Source organism: Prinia subflava, chromosome W (genome assembly GCF_021018805.1).
Source record: "Prinia subflava isolate CZ2003 ecotype Zambia chromosome W, Cam_Psub_1.2, whole genome shotgun sequence".
NCBI lineage: Eukaryota > Metazoa > Chordata > Aves > Passeriformes > Cisticolidae > Prinia > Prinia subflava.
The window spans coordinates 3,385,031-3,403,297 of NC_086282.1; the positions used below are offsets into that span (position 1 = coordinate 3,385,031).

The window sequence follows — 18,267 nt, forward strand, 5'->3', positions numbered from 1 at the left end:
CCAAATTAACTAAGGTGTACATTTGAACTATATTAGTTAAATACAACAATATTCTCATTCCGAATTAAAAATGGCCTGATTCAATTTAACTTAATTTACTTCCAAAGTAAATCATGATGCAGCAAAGACATTTTAACCTAAAGATCTGTTTCTACAAAAGGCTGAGATACTGAAGAATAAAAGAAGTTAAATACTTTGAGAGAGCAGAATAGTTAGCTATTCATAAAGCTTATTTTGGTCCATGTAAAAGAATGGGAAAAACCTACAAAATGCTCCAGATGTCTGCTGGAAAAATATTTGAGTGCAGAAATAAACATTTACTGAGCTATGAGAGGTTCTGGGTGCGTACATCCTCCTGAATTCAAACTCCAGTTGTTTCAAGTCCAATTTCGAAGCAGAGCTCCCTGTGTTTCCATAGCCTTTGGAGTAGACAGCCACTTTATATAAAAGGCAGATTGCTAGAGAGGCACATTCTCGCTAAAAGTGGGATTTCCAACCATCCCCTAAGGCCCCAGCAGCCAGAAAGACCCAGGCCCAAGTCAGTAGCAGCTTTCATGGATGTATAATCATCACTCGCTCTCTGCCCAATATTCCACATCTCTGCAGGGCTAGAAATTGGAGCTCTTACACAGGGTGTCCCTGAGAGATTTTGGTACTTATTAAAATTTTGGGAGAAATCCATTTTTGGTTATTTTTTTCTTAGAAGTTTTTGAAAATGCAATTTCAAGGAAAAATGCATGAAAAGGCTGTTGATTACAAAACATCATTGACTGTGGAAGTTACAAGGCCACACAGCTAGAGCCTCTGTACATTGTCTATTGCAGCTCTGAAAATGAGCTAATGTTGGAGACACTTCCTCTGAGGAATGACTGAGAGCAGCCACATGGCCCCAAATGCCACCACGTGAACAGCAGCAGCTAAGTAAACTCTGACATTGCCAAACATGAAGTCAAGAGGAGAGACAGCCATTCACACCTGTGAAGCTGGTGCTTCTTCACTTAAAACACATCTTAAAATAAAGTAGTTATTTTCAACAAAATAGTCCTTGATATAAAGTAGATCCTCCAATGCTCTAAAATGGATGAATAACAACAGCTCTACACATTGTCCACAACCTCAGCACAGCATATACAGTCTTGCCCTGGGCACATTTGGAAGTGCTGTCCCTTTCCCTGCCATTATCTTTAGTGCATACAGTAATTTGGAGAAGAACTGGGCTGGAAAAGTTACAGAGGGCTATTTTGCTAACTGAGTAGTCAGACCTCAGTAACTCTCTTGCTGGGATGCCCTCAATCCCTCCCATATTCCAGCACCATGGGCAACTATTATCAGGTGCATCTCTAGTGGATCCCAGAGGGAGCTTGCTTTAATTGTGGTTTATACATTCCTATCTTCACCTACAGTCCTGTTCTTCTTCCCTGCTTCGGGAAAGCAAAACTTTTTTTGGAGAAATTATGAAAAGTGCATTCAGAACAGGCATCACCTGGGTCTTTCTCCCCCAACCAACTCTCCCAACAGCCAGAGTTAGAGATCACACACAGAATTCACAGAAAGTTCACAGAGAACAGTTCACAGCAAGTTGTACCTACTTTTTGTGACAACGCCTTCCAGGTGGATGATGTTGGGGTGGTCAAACTGCCCCATGATGCTTGCCTCTCCCAAGAAATCTCTTCTCTGTTTCTCTGTGTAGCCCACCTTCAGGGTTTTGATAGCCACTGGAAACTCATACTTTCCCTGCAGCTTCAGTCTCCCACTGCAGACTTCCCCAAATTCACGTTCAGAAGAAAATGAGGAAGAATGGGATCACACCACATCAAGGGAACACATACTGTGCCTCTGTCTAGAGGATGCAGCACAGCCTTGGCTGATCAAAAGCACAAAGGGCTGCCCTGCATCCATGGATATGGACTGCTGAACATCGCAGTGATGACTATCTCAAACAGCCACTGTACCACAAGCCAAGTAGCTCATAAGCACAAGAAAACTTTGAGTAAAAATGTAATTTTCCTATATTTAAAGAGCTATGCTTTATATTCCACTGGGCTTTTTTCTCATTTCATATTTTTATTTACTATATGAAAGAGTCCTGTCATACCCTATACCACTGTCATGTGTGGATAGCTGTAAAACTCAAACCACTTGCTTCTTAACCTTCCTTTGGTAAGTTACATAGATGGAAAGCTGTCAGCCTTTCATAGTAACATATATTTTTATAGACTATAAAATCTTTACAATTTTTTTACTATCTTTCCCAAAAAGTAACCTAAATGGACTTTTTTCTGGTGAACACTAAATTATGTCCGAACTCACAATTTCAGAGGACAGAAAATACTCCTAATGTTGGATGCAAGTCTAAACAAACAGCTTTACTGGAAACAATATGGAGTTTCTTCTTTTAACCAAGGAAGTTTAAAGCTCTGGACTTTGGCTTGTGCTTTTTTAATGTCCCAGGTGATATCTTATTTTTAATTTTTGCTTCAAGACTGACCTTAATGTTGCGGGATAAAAAGGTTCAAATGGTAAAAAGAATGTGAAACTTAAGTGATTTCTTTCTCTTATCATCCATTAAAACAGCTCAACTGACCATTTGTGACCATTTTCTGACATTTTCAGTTCAGCTCCTGAATTTCAAAACTGCATACAATGACAGGTGTGTCCCAAACTTCAGCTGGAACATGCTCAGCTTCATTTGCAGGGTACCTAACAGTTCAAATTTTTCACAGCCCTTTCCAGATCTCTCATGTTAAGGAAGCCAACCCTTCATGTTGCTAAGGGTCACGGAATGCATTTCCATACCAGCTCCAATAACTCTTTCAATGGTTATGCATGAAGCTTCAATTTCTTTATCAAACTCGTGGACAGCTTGATTAGGGTCCTCGTAGGTGTGGGAGTCAACATAGGTCCTCACTCCAGGCAGCTTAACTGCAAACACAAATTAAACACATTTAATGGCACATGACATCACAGAAAATGGGCATTACACTCCTGTCCCTTGCACTCTGCTGCCCTGGAAATTTATTTCTGTGGTGAAAATGAGTATCATTCCTGAAAAATGACATTTAGTTTATATGTGATGTATGTGCAACTTCAGCATATTTAGAAAACCACAACAGTGCTCAGCTGGAATGATGTGCAGCTAAAAATCCCTTTTGGTGCTGTGTAATGGGTTAGTCTGGTGTCTGGTAGAAAAGAATCCCTTTCTGGAACCAGAGACAAACACCAGGAGGAAAGGTACAAATAGCAAAATGTTACAGGAGCAACTTGCAAAGCAAGCTGGATGGATGGGGATTGATGGAGAGCTGAAATAAATTATGCCCTACCAGTCACACATCAACTAATCAATCACCCATATTATTTCAGACAGAGTTACTGAGATTTGAAAGAACTGCATATTTGCAGTAAAAGCCTGTGGGTTGTATCAGTATAAATATAATCAGTAGCAGGCTTTTTCTCCAGGACTTGAGAAGCGAAAAAGTATTTCCATTATCCATATTATAAGTCTGTTTTGACAATCATTAAGGTTACTCACATCAAGAATTCCTTATCAGTCTAATGAGACAGCTACATTACACTGTGGCTCTTAATTGATTTGCTTCCTGCTGCTTTCATTACATAGCACTAATAGAAATTTGACTTTCACTCACAATTTTTGCCTTTTCCACCCCAAAAGGCACCTCACTGTTACCCATCCCTAGATCCCACAGCTCTTGATGAAGGAAGGACTGATAGCAACCATGAGATTTACTTTCTAGCATCACCGTAGAGGGGTTTTCTATACAAGGCCATTAACACAGCATTTCTGAAAGTTTCCTAGGTGCAGGAAATAGGTGTTATTCCTCACACCTCTGCAGAGGCATCCAAGCTGAAGAGTAGCAGTGGGCTTGGTCCTCACAGCTGGTTGGGGTGAAGCAAAGGTTTCAAACAGGTATTTTGGACTGATGCATTCAGACCACAAAAATGTTGGGTTGTTATGTGCTGAGCAGAAAAAATTAATAACATCTTGGTTCACACAGCAAAGACAGAGGAACTAACCAAAATGCCTCACTAGAAAGATCTGATGCAAACATACAGGTGTGAATAGCTCAGCACATATAAGGACTGTTCAAATCTTCAGTTCTCTGTGGGGCCTGCAGCAGGGGCAGGTGGGGACCTACTGTGCAAACTATTATTTTGTGAATTACCAGCAAAACCAGATTTTTTTTTCCCAGAAAACCACCTCTCAGGTTATTTCTCATTACCAAAGAAAGCCAAAGCCACATATATATGTTTGCTCTTTACTCACTGTGGCCATTATGAAAATGCATCTTTTCTTCTGGATCTTGCTTAGCCTTGCTATAGCCACATTGCCTGGGAAAAAAAAAAAAAACAAAACAAAAAACCCCAAACAAACAGAAGAGTATTTTTGTCTCTGGTATGGCAGGACTCCATTCTTTACTTCGAATCATACAATGCAAAAAAAACCCAGAGCAGTGACGAACCCAACCTCTCTAGTGGCTCTATTGCTGCTGTCCCAGTTTTAGCTCATCAAACTAGTTGCAATTTCCCTAATGGGATTCAGGGCTCAAGGCCCATGGATTTTCAATTGGACTTGTGTTTCCAAATCCCACAGATGCTTCTGAACAGCTCTACTCTACCTGACATTTAATACAGCTATTATTAAGAAAAAAAAAGAAAGCAGGAACAGGAAAGACAATGAAAGGAGAATGGGATGAAACATTAGACTTGCAGAAACAAAATATCCTGGACTGCAAAGATTTGCAGGCACTGTGTTGTATGTCTTGCATGCTCCCCTTCATCCACTGTGCATTTGCACAGAACTTTAAATTATGGTATTTTAGAAAATGGCCTTGTGTAAACATTAGCATCTCATACACATGCAAAATAATGGCTTAAAACAAAACAAAACTTATTGCCTCACTGCCTTCAGGTGTCTCCTACATATTGTTGGCTCTGCACAGCATTTCATGCACATCTCCTCTCTTTCTGCAGGGGAGATGCCATTCATGGAATCCTCTTGTTATAAATGCCAATACATTAGTCCAATTAAAATTATAATTTTTGGTTTATTAAAAAGATCGAATTACAGAATTTCGGCAAAACCACCCACAGCGGAGATACTTGACTATTTTTACCCGGGAAAATATCAAGGGTGAACCGGGACGCAGTACCTGGCCGACTGCCGTCCCCCCTAGGTTCACAAATTGGCCTTGTTCAGGGCTTAGTTTTTATACACTTTATTGTGCCTCTGGCAAAAATTTCCTCATAGTCCTTTTGTTTCCAAGCTAGTTATTCAAATGCATAGTTGTCTCCAGCTTAGCTGAAAAGAGTTTCTTCTCTGCTGTGAGGTGTCAATCTCTGGTTTCCGGGGAGTTAATAGACACCAAGGTTTTATGAATGGTATAAGTTCATCTCCAGAGGTGTGGATGATGATGGTCCTCTAATAGTGGTGTTCCCATGCTGGCATGAGGGTGTTGGCTGAAGATAAGGGTCTGATGAGGGCGTTGGCTGAAGATAAAGGTCTGGCAATTCTGCCATCCAGGGAGGAGAAGACTGATAGCTTATCTTGATGTGTCCTTTCCTGATGCCGAGGAGACAGCCGGTTTTCCCGTAAATCCTTTGTCTCCTTTCTGAATGTTAAATTCCAGGGTGGTGCCTGCTTTTTGTCTTAGCAAATTTTCAAGGCAGACTGAAACTTATATTCTCATATAACATATGTACAGTGATTTTCATAGTTTTAATGTCATAACCCATAAGAACATGAATTAACATCCCATATTTTTCACACTCTCTACCCAGCAGAAAAAAAGATGGAAAAAACCAAGCTGCCTGACTTATCCTGCTCCCACCTTAGTGCCAGACAGTGCAAGGATAGTGCTGAATACTACCATGGAGTTGCAACCACAGTCATATGGAAGTTGCATCTCCCCCAGGTCATCTCCTATTAGTTTTTGGCTGCTCTTCCCTGACTCTTTGTTCTTCTCACTGGTTTTCTAGGTGATAGTTTTGCATTAGCATTAACTGTCTGCTTTAGTGGTATTTCTGAGATCTGCTTCACTAACACAACCACATGGAAGCCTCAGGATAACTGCATAGGCAAGAAAAATTGCTATACACACACACACACATACACACACACACACACACACACTTAAAAATACGGGATGAAATATGTAGGATGCACATTTATATGTCTGTCTTTCCAAGGACCTGATAACATAACTGGATATGGGAACTGGATCATCCTTACAGCAAACCACATGAACATGAGACTGAAGGACACTGCTTGGTAGAATGAAAAACCTGGAACAGACACCTTCAAGCCAGCCAGCATGCAGTGGAATCACTAGCTGGCACACCTCAAAGAAAGCCTCAGGCCACTAGGAAGCCACTTAAAGCTGAGAAACCTCTCTTCCATTGCTTCCATGATTTTTGAGCCAGGGGCATGTGAGCACTCCAGCATCACTCACAGCAAGGAGGAGCATATGATTAGCAGGAACAAAACTGCAATTAGGAGGAGGCAGTAACAGGCATCTGCATGAAACATGCCCTCAGCATATAGTCCTATTATGGGGAACTGCTGTCTGCCTGGATGCAAGGAGCCAAGCAGCCTTTCGGTTATAGGATTCTGGCACTGGGTTTGTGAAATGATCACAATACAGACAAAAGCCCGGACACAATGAAACCCCACCATTGAGCTGGACTCAGCAGAGCTGAATGCTCAACAGTTGAGGAGGGGAAAGGCAACATGAACTTCTGGGGCTATTCTGTGGAAGAGGAAGCTTACCTTGGGGACAAAGGGAGACCTATGCCACGGGGACAGAAAGGGAAAAGAGATTGCAAAGGTTGTGCAAGTGCAGGGGAACAGATCAAGAAGACAAGGGAAGGCTGGCAGGCAGTCTGGGGATGCAGGCAGGGAAATAAACAGGTTGCACTTAATAAACAGCCAGGCTATACATGCAGGGCATGATTTCAGCAGCAGCAACCAAGCTGAGACCATAACACTTTGACTGCAAACCCCACAAGAACAGCACTGAGGTGCCCAGAAACGTGGCTCAGTTATCTGCACGTTGGTGCTCATTGCCTTGCTCTAAAAGCAGCAGTGCCATTTCCTGAGATGGGGTCCTGCAAAATTAACTCAAAAACTAAGCACTAGGTATACATGGAGACCCTGGGAGTAAGGGTCATTTCAAAGCACATTCTGGTGTTCACAAGCCCTTGGTGAGAATGGATTCTTCTTCTCCATACTATGACCTCTCCTTTAACTAAATAGAGAGATGAGTCTCAGTATCAAGTCTCACTTCTGACAACCCCAATTTTTTCTGCTGCAAGTTGCCAAAGTTACATCAGTTTTCTGCAGAACTATTTTTTCTGGATGGAGGCATATGACTCAATTTGCCTTTTAAAACTACACAAATATGTCAATTCATGCTTCTATCAAATGCACATATCTGATACTTCTGTTTTGCCTTTTGGAGAAAATGCCCTTATCTCCTCTTCAGGTTTGGAGCACTTTGCCTGTAGACATGCTTTTCTAACATCATCCTTTCTATGACCTGCATCTCTTGATTCCTTGACCATAAATACGGAGGAGACAGAAAGACGCCATCCCCTGCATACAGTGATCCAAGCACACCTTGGATCACTGCCCTGCTCCTTGGCCAGCCTAACTCTGCTGCTTTCAGTTATCTCAGGCACACAGAGACAATATTCCTCCAGTTCTAGCTAAGGTGACCCCCACAAAGCTTATGTGGTTTGCAAACCCAACTGTCCAGAGAGCAAACTTTAATAAACCTGTGTGAGGAGCACTTATCAACACCCTTGGCATTGTTTCAAACCCTGGGCATGGTTAATGAAATGTATATATATCATGGGCCCCAGCAACTGTGGCTGCAATTAATGTAATTAATTTACCACAAGTCTGTAGATGACTCAGAGAGCATTTGGAATTAAACTACATTTTTAATGTCTAGATAGAATTCAGAGAGGCTCTGCCATATACAGATGTGGCTTTTAAAAGTTGTAAGCTGAAGTCTTGGAATCATGATAAATGAAAGTCTCGTTTGTTGCTTTTAATAAGCTGTTCTAATGGGATGTTTTTCAGAGGCTTGCAATTAGAGACTGAAATACTTGAGGGTGGCTGGGAAGATTTTTCTAATCCTTCATACAGCCTTGAGTGATGGTAATGATTTCTTCCTGCATCTCCAGGTGAGGATGCCAGTGCTACACCAAGAAATTCCTGAGTCAACATGCTTGCTTTAAACATCAGAGAAGTAGCATTACACACTGTGAGCTTGTAGGAATATATTCCCACTTCATCCCAAAATATACAAATATTTAAGGAGTCACCTGCATTTCCTGCTGAGCTATCCTAGTTCATACGTTAAAGCGCGGCTCTGCACTGTTTGAGAAAAACTGAGAATGCAGAAGGCCAAGCAGATGATAGCTATGCAGTCACTATGGGGAAGGAAAGCAATGTCTTCAGGGAAAGGAACTGCACTTGGAAAGACCTCTGGCATTATACTTTTCTAAGATATAAGAAAGAAGAGACAACCTTTTTTCTAGATAAGAAGCCTAGTGCCGCTACATGGCGAAGCCCCAGGAGAGGTCACGCTTCTGATTTCAAAGCAAGGTGAAACATCCACATATTCAGAAGTGCAGAAGGACAAGAGTCTGAATTCCTTCTTCCTTCTCTACCCACTCCACAGCCAAGAGAAGACACTGTAAAATCTCTCTTTCAAAGACTACACGCACAAGGGGTGCTCAGCAGGAGCCTCAAGCTGCTACAAATTCCGACTTGAAGGGCAGCCCAGTTCCCTTCTCCAAGAGGAAATAGGACTTGCACAATGCCATCAAAGAATTCAACTGCAAGAAGGCAAGGAGGTTTCATCACTTACTGCTGCACTACCCCCCCTTTTCCCTGCTCAGACAAAGCTTATGCTGGTTGCTTATCTGAAAAGAACAGCGCATATGCCTTTATTAATATTCAGCTCTTTATTAGAGTGATCAGCTCATTATTAAAGTCATCAGCAGGATTGCAGAGTCCAATTGGAGTTTTCCACGCTGCTGCAGCCATCTGAAGGAGCAGGTGCTGTCTCAGTGGATGCTGAGTCCTTATTCCCATAGAAACAGCTGGCAACTCTCTCTGGTCAACCATCAGAAGGCAGAGCAGCGGCAGTCAGCTCTTTGCCCTAAGGGAAAAGTTTCAAGAGTTACCCATTCTCTACATCAGTCAGCTCAGCTGGCCAGTTCCCATTCCATTCAGGCTCCTCACAGGTCATGGCCAATCTTCAAACCAGGCCAGGAGGTGCATCCACTCCCCGCTCAGCCAGGGCACTATCTAATTCTCTTCTGACAAATCCAGCTTCCTGTCCCGGGGTGCAGTTTCCCCAAAAAAAACCTCCCAGGATCCACGGGGGCGGCCCTGCCCTATCTGCATATCCAAATGCATATGCATTTGTCATGGTCATAGCCGAGGTTACTCTTGCTAAATGAGGTAGTTACAAAGGACAATAGGGCTATCTAGGTGTGGGCAGCTTCTTTCCACATTTCAATTAGGTAGGGAAAAGTTGCCAGGCAACTTTCCTTCAGGGCAGCTCTCCCTACTCAGATTGTCTGGGGTGTGGGGGGTGTTACTCTAGCCAGGAGAGGGTCAGTTGTGGGGTGGTTGTTTTTTTTGGTTGTTTTTTTTTTCTTTCGTTCCTAACATTATCTGTTCATCACAGTCCTTCCAGCCCATTCCCTTGGCTGCTGCCAGAGGAACTCAGAAATAACTTGGAACTTAATTACAGATTTGGTCAACTCCCACCTTCTGTCTGGGCCAAAGTCAACTGAAGGCAGATTAGCCTGGGTCCTTAAACCTGTCTCAAAACTGCAGAGCACAGACTGCCTTGCAGTGTCTGGTGAGTTTGCACTAAGCCAAAATGTGTTCAGAATAGAAGAGGAATGAGGTGTTGGAGCAGCCAAGTTTGAAAAGCTGATCTTCACAGGATGTTAGAGATGGGTGCTATGGGCAGCAGACTTCTACACAGGCCCTAGGAAGGTATGACCCCGTGCAGAAGGGTGCACTGGAGCACCCTCCCTTCAGAGAGCAGTACTGTACACCAGTGCTGCTCTTCTCTGGAAAAATGTATCAGCAACGAGGCTATAATCAGGACAGAAGCAGTAAAAACCTTGACCTTGTGATAAATGATGTGGGATAATTAATGTTTATAATGTATGTATAATATAAACCAAAGATGGGCTCTTTAAAACAAATAGTAAAAATCATTTGAGCTTGGGGATAAACGGATTGGAGAATTGAAAGCTATTCTGCCGGGAACCCGGGAATGACTGAATTTACAACAGAAAGGAGGGAAGGTCCGAGGAAGATGAGTCTTCTCTAGAGATGGAACTGCGAACAACCCAACCATTACCACCGATATGGATCTCACTCCACCATCCAGGATGAGCATCTCAATGCACGATTCCCAGAAATTGAATTTAATATTCATCTCCCCTCAGAAGAACTATTCAACCGACCAGATGGCGTGGATGAATCTACATTAATATGAAGGAAAACTGAAGGGACAAAGAGAGTATGAAGTAATACCCTGTCCCGCTAAAAAACTGTATATAAACAGGACTCACAAAACCAAAGACATGAACAGGGGAGCTACGGTGCGATAGAGGCCGCAGCTAAGGTTCACCCAGTGCCCATCCTGGGACTCGACACTGATTCTTTGATTGTTGGCTTACCCAAAATTTTGTTCATTAATTTTTTAAAAATTAATGAAGTCATTTATTAATTTGGAATTGGCTATACCTTTATAACAACCTCAATAGAAGCAGGACCAGACCCTGCCTGCTCTTGGTGGATGGGAATTTTGACTTGGCAGAGCAGTAGCTTCCTCAACAAAATCCTTCCTCTTGTCAGGTGAATCGTAGGGAATATTTGGCAGTATGCAGCATAATAAAGTGGCTATAAATCACAGGAGACAATGTCCTGCAGGAAGAAGGAAGAGTAGGCAAGAATGTAGAGATAAAAATCCTTTAAAAAGTCCCAACTAACAAAAATTGTGACTCATGCTGGAAAAATTCTCTATGAAAACCATTATCTATAGACTGTCTCCCATTTCCTATGGAAATATTGAAAAAGAAAACTATTTTAAGTCCTGACACAACTTGGAAAATAGAATGGGAAGACACTGTGGAAAAATTCATCCATTTTGACCTTCCACATCACAGAAGGCTGTAAACACTGTCTCAGGACCTAGGATATACACCACAATCTTTCACCCTCTCTATTCCCTGAAAGTCACTTTTTAACAAGATGCCCATATTTGTGTCCAGAAAGTAGCCCTCTGCCACCACAGGCATAGATATTTAAAAGTCTAAATCAGCTAAAGTCAAGGATGGAAACGCTGGTGTAAGAGCCTCTAATTGCCAATACCCAGGTAGCAAGATTTGTCTTTGCTTTGTCTTTTGGAGGCTTGTTCTTTGCCAGAAGGAGACTTTCTATATATGCATGACACAGGGCAAGTGGCAGCTTTTTGTTGCTTCAATTTTTTTTTCCTAAGTTCTATGAAAAGCTCCCTCTGGTTCTTTGAAAGATGACTTGAGATGGAAAGGTCATCCATAATGGGTAGCTGGCTATAAATGCAGATGCACAGTTGACTTGGCTGTTTTGAACAGCTTTTGCAAACGTGCACAGCATTGACCTAATATCTTGCCCACTTTACTTTGTAAAAGCTCATGCTTTTGTTTAGTGCTACGAAGTTTGAAAGCTTGGGGGATTGGAGGGACCAGCAGTCTCTTAACACTCACCCTAAGACCTTGTCTGTTTTGTAAAGAGGGCTGGGTTTGAAGGACAAAAGAAGGGTTGGAGCTCTGGAGCAGTTGGTCTCCTCCCCAGACTCCTGAAAATCTGGCTCCTTACCCCAGTTTGTAGGGAGAAAGAGACTGATGCCACACAACAACAACTGAGGCACTTTACTGCTCCCTGTGAGATGGAGTGCAAAGATCTTTGTCCTTGGACTGTCCGACATAGACTTTAAAACAGAAGTCAGTAATAATTTTAGATTAATACATACTTCAGTTAGAAACAATAATAGTGACAGACATCTAATTCACGCATTGCTAGGAAAGTAAAATTTATAGCTTTGCTCTATGTGTAAAATGCACTGTGCTTTTGAGAACACATAATCCTAACAAAACAAAGATAATAACACTTCTGTGTTCTTTAATTCAGTACTTGTAGCTGGTTTAATAATAGATTTTCTATCCACTTCTTTTTTTTATCCTGAGACAACTACAGTCTGATTTAGTGGATCTCTTTGATTTGTAATCCCTATTGTTATATTATTAATATGCCCTTGATAATTTAATAAAGTGATCAGCTGTTTGGCTTGGCATTTATGACCTTGGTCAAAGGACGTGTTATTTACAGGAAGTTTTCTGGAGTATCTGCAAGTAAATCAGCTCTGAAATGCAGCTTAATTGTTTAGGGCAAAGCACATTTAGTTTCCACCATGACTGTTCAACTGACCTTTGGTTTAGGGCCAGCTGCCAGCAGGAAATGCCAAGCTGTTACATTCATTCAAAAGAAGTGAGAAAACTGCAGAGACTTGAAAGCAAAAAAAGGGGAAGAGGTGTGCTCCTGCCTTTGGGAACCTAGCAAAAAATAAAAAGCCTGCAGACTCCAGCAAACTCCTCAGCCCTATGACTGGAAACTCCTTTCAGAACTGCCAAGAGCAGGATGACATTCACTTCGCACTGCAGAACTGCTCTCAAGCCTCTGCTCGCTGCAGCCTGGGACTTGGGAGGATAGGTGCAAAGAGGTGCCATACAGTGTCCTGGGGAGGAATATCCTGAGGCATCCAGGGCCTCTCAGGGATCTGGGAGCACCCTGAAGCCAGCACAAAGTAGCCTATTTGCAAGAGCTGGCCAGGCTACATCCTCAGTGTGGCAGAGTAAGATGGTTTTTCTTCTTCTCTTGCTCTCTTGTATCAACAGAAAAGATAGAGCCTGGGCTTTGCACAGCTTGCTTGATGTGGCAAGCAGCAGTGATTCCAGCTGGAGTTCAAAATAGATGCTTTCCTAATAGCAAATACAGGAAAGAATTAGGAAATAAAATGCAACCCCCTGGAACCAGGCACTGGAACAACATAATCACTCCAGAGGTTTAATAGGAAAAGATCTTCCAGAAACAGGTTAACTGCTTCAGAAAGTGATAATCCCATGACTTGGAACACATTTATTGTCCCTGCTGTCACAGCAGGAGAGTTACTCCGCAGATTGTCTTGAATCCATATCCAAGGCAAAGCAGCATGACTAACACTGGCATCTCTGCTTTCTTCCAAACCAGAGCAATTTTTTTTTTGTTTTGCTTTGTTTGATTTCAAATTGTGTGTCATCTTTCTGGATTTTTGGGGTTTATCCTGCTGTTCTCAAGAGTCACTCAGTATACTAGATGGACTTTAAAATTAATGGGAACTCAAATTGGTGGAGAAGCCCTGTGGTTTTGAAGTAAATTTTCTAATAATGGACCAAACCTTGGTGCGGGAGGCTTCTCCACCAGCTCCAAATGAGGGACTGTGGTCTTTTCAGTCAGGGGAAGGGCTGAAAAGATAAAAATGGATTAGGAGCTCAGCTCCCTGTGCCTACCCTTCCCAGACATCCAACGTGGCACCATGGAGGTCCCAGAAACCTGCAGCTGCCCTGGGGTCCACAGAGGGAAGGGTAAGTACAAGGTAGGAGGATTAAGGTAGCAGCAGAGGCAGCAATAAAACTCTAGCCAAAGGAGACAAGGTCTTTTATAAGCATGCCAAGAGATAAAGAGCTAAAAGGAAGCACATCCTGGAAAGCACGTTAGGCAAGAGGACAGAAAGATGTAACTAATGAGAACTGCTGACAAATGGCTCAGGATTTGCAACTGCTTGCTGAGACCAGAGAGTAGCAGTGAAAAGGGGACCTGCAAGGGTACAGTCTCCTCAGAGGAGTACTGAGCCCTTGCCAGCAACTGTGGAAAGAGCAGAAGCTACTGGCAGCCACACAGTTGTGATTCCCTATGTTCACAGAAGGATATACATTCCTCCACCTGTCATTCACCCCCCAGACCCTTCCTCGCAGAGGTGCCAGGTTACATCCATAGCTTCCCTACAGTCACACATGCATTCTCCTGTTTGCACCAATACAAGCACACATCTGGGAGGGGGGAAGCCAAGGTTCACATCCACCTGCTCTGACTGAAGAGGAATTTCAATCATAACCTCTAGCCTTTAAGGAGAGACTTGAATCCTGTCTAGAGTGCTCAGAGCCAAGTCTTTTGACTACAGCTTTCCTGTGGGTCCTGGTGTGAATTGCCTGTAGCCATTGACTCACCTCACCCACTCCTCTCTGCTGCTGCACGCTTCTCATGCACACAGGAGCATTTACTTTTCCCTTTTTAAGCCCAACAAGTCATTCAAAGCAGACAACAGGAGCTTGAACAGGTGAGCTGGAAGAGACTGTCAGTCTCTGACCTTGACTGGAAATGAGTCTGGCAGCACACTTACCTTTCAAGACAGGAAATAACTGTGTCCGTGTCCTTCCACGGATGCTTTATGCCTGGGGACAGAGTTGCTCAGCCTGGCAGGATTCCACTGCTCTGCATTTGCAAGCTGATACCTTATCTCCTCTGGGAAATAAGACCCTCAACCAACAAATTCAGTGCAGTTCTTCTGCATCTGTGACATCTCTTAATCCTTACAATATCCTGTAATTTACAGCCACCTTGCTAGACCTGAGCTTAAGACAGACCTGTATGATAAAAGCAACTGTGGGCTGATGGGTACCTTAGAAGTATAAGTGTTTATTTTGCACTGAAAACAAATTCAGCCGTATCAGTAGATGTACTTCACATTGCTTTGTGGAGTACTTCATATTGCTTGGTGTACTTCGCATATGCACGAAGAATGTTGCATTGTTTGACTACTGCCACTAAAAAAAATGTACTAATATACATGGAGAATATGAAAAATGCCTTCCATGCTGGCTGCCAAACAAGTTTAATGTTGCAGTACAAACTTATCCTGATACAAGCCAGATTTTGCCCCAGTACCACAATCATCAAAAATTCATCAAAAAATTCCATCAACTTCCATTAGAGTTGTCAAAGATGGTATAGCCCAGGCTTTCATCACTTGCCTATGTTTAAGCACATGAGAAGTCAATGGGATGGTTTGAAGCAGAGTGTCTCCCTCTGTGGGGGAAGCTCTCTGTATGATTTACTAACACTTGGGGAACACATTAGTATCCTATACATGAGAAATGAAATCCAGATCTGACCAAAATGTGGGGCATTTGGCCATTGCCGTGAGTTCATTCTCATTTTCTTCGCAAGTGTTTTCCTGAAGTCGTTTTCTCTGTGAGCAAAGTCCATTGCAAGCTCTGAGTGCAAACATAGGGGGGTGAAGATGTTTTACCTGCAATAACATGTTCTGCTTATTTTTAAAGGAATGCGAAAACACTCCTGTGAAAATCAAGTCAAATAACCAGGGCCAGCCTATACACAGATGAAAATCATTGGGAAGTGAACTACATCTCTGAGAGTGCCTTTGTCATTCCTGCTGGTCCAAACAGATCAGTCAGTCCAAGCTCGTGCTGTTTTACAGTGCTACTGCTTGACAGCTTTGTTCACATGCTGCTTTTCCCTAAATCACACCAATCGGCTGGTCAGATAAAAGTTATTACAAAAGTTGAAGAAGTGTAAATACACAGCTTCTTCTCTTACCTTCTGCTGAGAAGGAAACTGATAACAACAGCCAGCAGAATGACTCCCACGTTACAGACACAACAATTATAGGAATCTGGCTCTGGTCGCCAGATGCAGCTACTGCTGAGATGAGAAACAGGAAATGGAGATTAGGGTTAAAATGACAGTCAGCACTCATATGAATCTTTCTAGTGAGGCTGCCAGCAAGGTTTCAAGTCTTACCAGTTTGTTTCTTCTTTTATGGTTTGTGTTTTCCCCATTTTACTGTCTGTTCCTGTTAGCGCAGGAAAACATATAACCACACAAAGGCGATCATATGCGGTTCTTTATTTGAGTGCACTGGACACAGGGGCATGAAATGCCCAAATCTTGTGCCCAAGAATACAGAGTCGATTTGTGATTTTTATAGTTTCAAATTATACATATGTTAACTAACCTCCACCCCTAGATACTGGTTATCCTATTTCTTAGCTACTATCTTAAATCATACCTATGCTTTACCCTGAGTTATACTTGATTTGGTTAAAACAGTGCTTCTCAATTATCTCCTGGGCTGGAATCACACTTAATTCGATTAAAACAATAGTATGAAGCTGGTTGCAGAAGCTGACGTTCGTTCCAAGTTCAGATTGTGCATCTTCTACCTTCCCCCAAACCACCCGCAGTTAGCTTATACAGAAATAATTTTTAAGCCTCCCCTATCATTCCTAGTTTGGAAAGGATATGGGTGGAAAGGACACAAAACCACATTCAACACTAAGCCAAAGTCCCAAAAAGATTGCATCTCATTGGTGAATTCAGAAACCAAAGCACTGCAGAATGCAGCCTTTGAGTTTGTGAACTCAAATTTTTCTCCCTCAGCTGCATTAGAAATCAGAGATAAAAGATGAAAACCCAACAGGCTCTCATTTGGATGAAAACCCAACAGTCAGAGAGAACATTTATGAAATGTTATTGCTAACAGACATAAGCAAAATCGACAAGATATAAAAAAATTACTTGCACTTCAAGAAGCTATAAACAATTGTAAACTAGCTCCTTGTGGCATGTCTATCACATGGCCATAAGGTGCCCTCTGTAAAACAGGAATTTGCTAAGACACATACACTGGTTGGTCTTTTTATTGGCCAAAACTTGGGGAAGCAAAACTCTTCCAGTCTGTGCCTTGGAAGGAGCCCTCCTGCCAAAAGGCAGGAGACTAAGCTGGTGATAGAGATGCCAACAGAAAGGTCAGGAGAGCTGATTGAGAACTGAGTTTTGACATGGTGTTGGGGGATAGATTTGCTTTTTTTTTTCACTTACAGAATTTTTTCCCATAAGTTTCCAAGAAGCCTTAATGACTACTTAATCAGAACAAAAGAGAGTACTTAAAAGACATAGCAACACAAGGCTACACCTATTGTTTTTAAGTCTCTGGGAGTGTCCCTCAGAAGGGAGAGATAACGAGCTTTGAGAAAGGTAAAAAGAGCTGGGGGAGGGGAACTCACTCTTGCTCTCAGCGCCGAAGAAGACAGTCAAGCTGCCCCTCGCTGCAAGAAGAGTTCACAGCCATCACTCTGCCTCTGTCTCATTCTAAGAAATCTACCGTCATCTGCTCGTGTACCCAAGAATCCTAAGCTTGCTTTCTCCAGCCTTCCCCCCCCTTCCCACCGCTGCTGCTTCTTCGGAGCTTTGAGGTTCCCCTGCTACTCTGTAGCCCTGCACTGCCAAGCCCTGCCGGGACACCCCTGCTGCTCCAGCTGCCAGCGCAGAGCTCCTCATCTTTCCACCAGTCCGGGACTTTCCTTCCTTCCAGTTCGGCCTCTCGGAGTCCTGCAGGGGCGCCGAGATCAAACTGCTCTGGGCTTTTGTAAAAGAAAGCCCTCAAAGTTCTTGGTTCTGTTTATTATTAATTCTGTAGTTGTTGTTTGTTTGTTGTTTTGTCATATATACTAGTAAAGAACTGTTATTCCTATCCCCATACCTCTGTCTGAAAGCTCCTTTAATTTTTAAATTAGAATAATTTAGAGAGAGAGAATTTGAATTCTCCATCTCTAGGGAGGTCCTACCCCCTTCCTAGCAAATACCTGTCTTTCAAACCAAGGCGCACGGGTCAAGTAAGAGCAGGTGAGCAAGCTCCTGTAGATTGTAAAATGGAAATGTTAATACCACTTGTATCTTGTTTATCTGCCCAGCATGGCAGAGGAAGGAGCCCATTCCCCCCCAGGGGTTGGTATGTGGGGTTCCTCAAGCAGAAACCAAAGTCTCCTCACCTCACCCTCTGCTGCCAGCTTATTTAGCTGCACAAATATAACGACCCCAGGGCACAAATCTCACATCCTCCTTACAAAACCAGCTCCCTGGCACAGGCACCACTGCTCTGTGGGGGAAAACCTCATTATAGCTCTTAACCTCGTGCCAGCCCAGGAAGAAGCTTCATCCACCCCAGAGAGCAGCAGGAATTTATTGTGTACTGAAGAAGCCTTTAACTAAATGATTGAACTAAAAAACGGTCCTTAGCACAGGATTAACACTATGAAGGCTATAAAATAACTGAA

The 18,267-nt window shown here is 42.7% G+C and overlaps 1 protein-coding gene across 1 annotated transcript in view; it reads right to left on the reverse strand.

The window, feature by feature from the left end:
* LOC134563376 (ephrin type-A receptor 5-like) overlaps positions 1–18,267 on the reverse strand; it is a 234,604-nt gene that overhangs the window by 24,194 nt on the left and 192,143 nt on the right. The window contains 5 exon segments of the mRNA XM_063421260.1: positions 1,590–1,775; positions 2,797–2,922; positions 4,283–4,347; positions 15,749–15,797; positions 15,800–15,850. Coding sequence (XP_063277330.1) covers positions 1,590–1,775; positions 2,797–2,922; positions 4,283–4,347; positions 15,749–15,797; positions 15,800–15,850 — 477 coding nt within the window.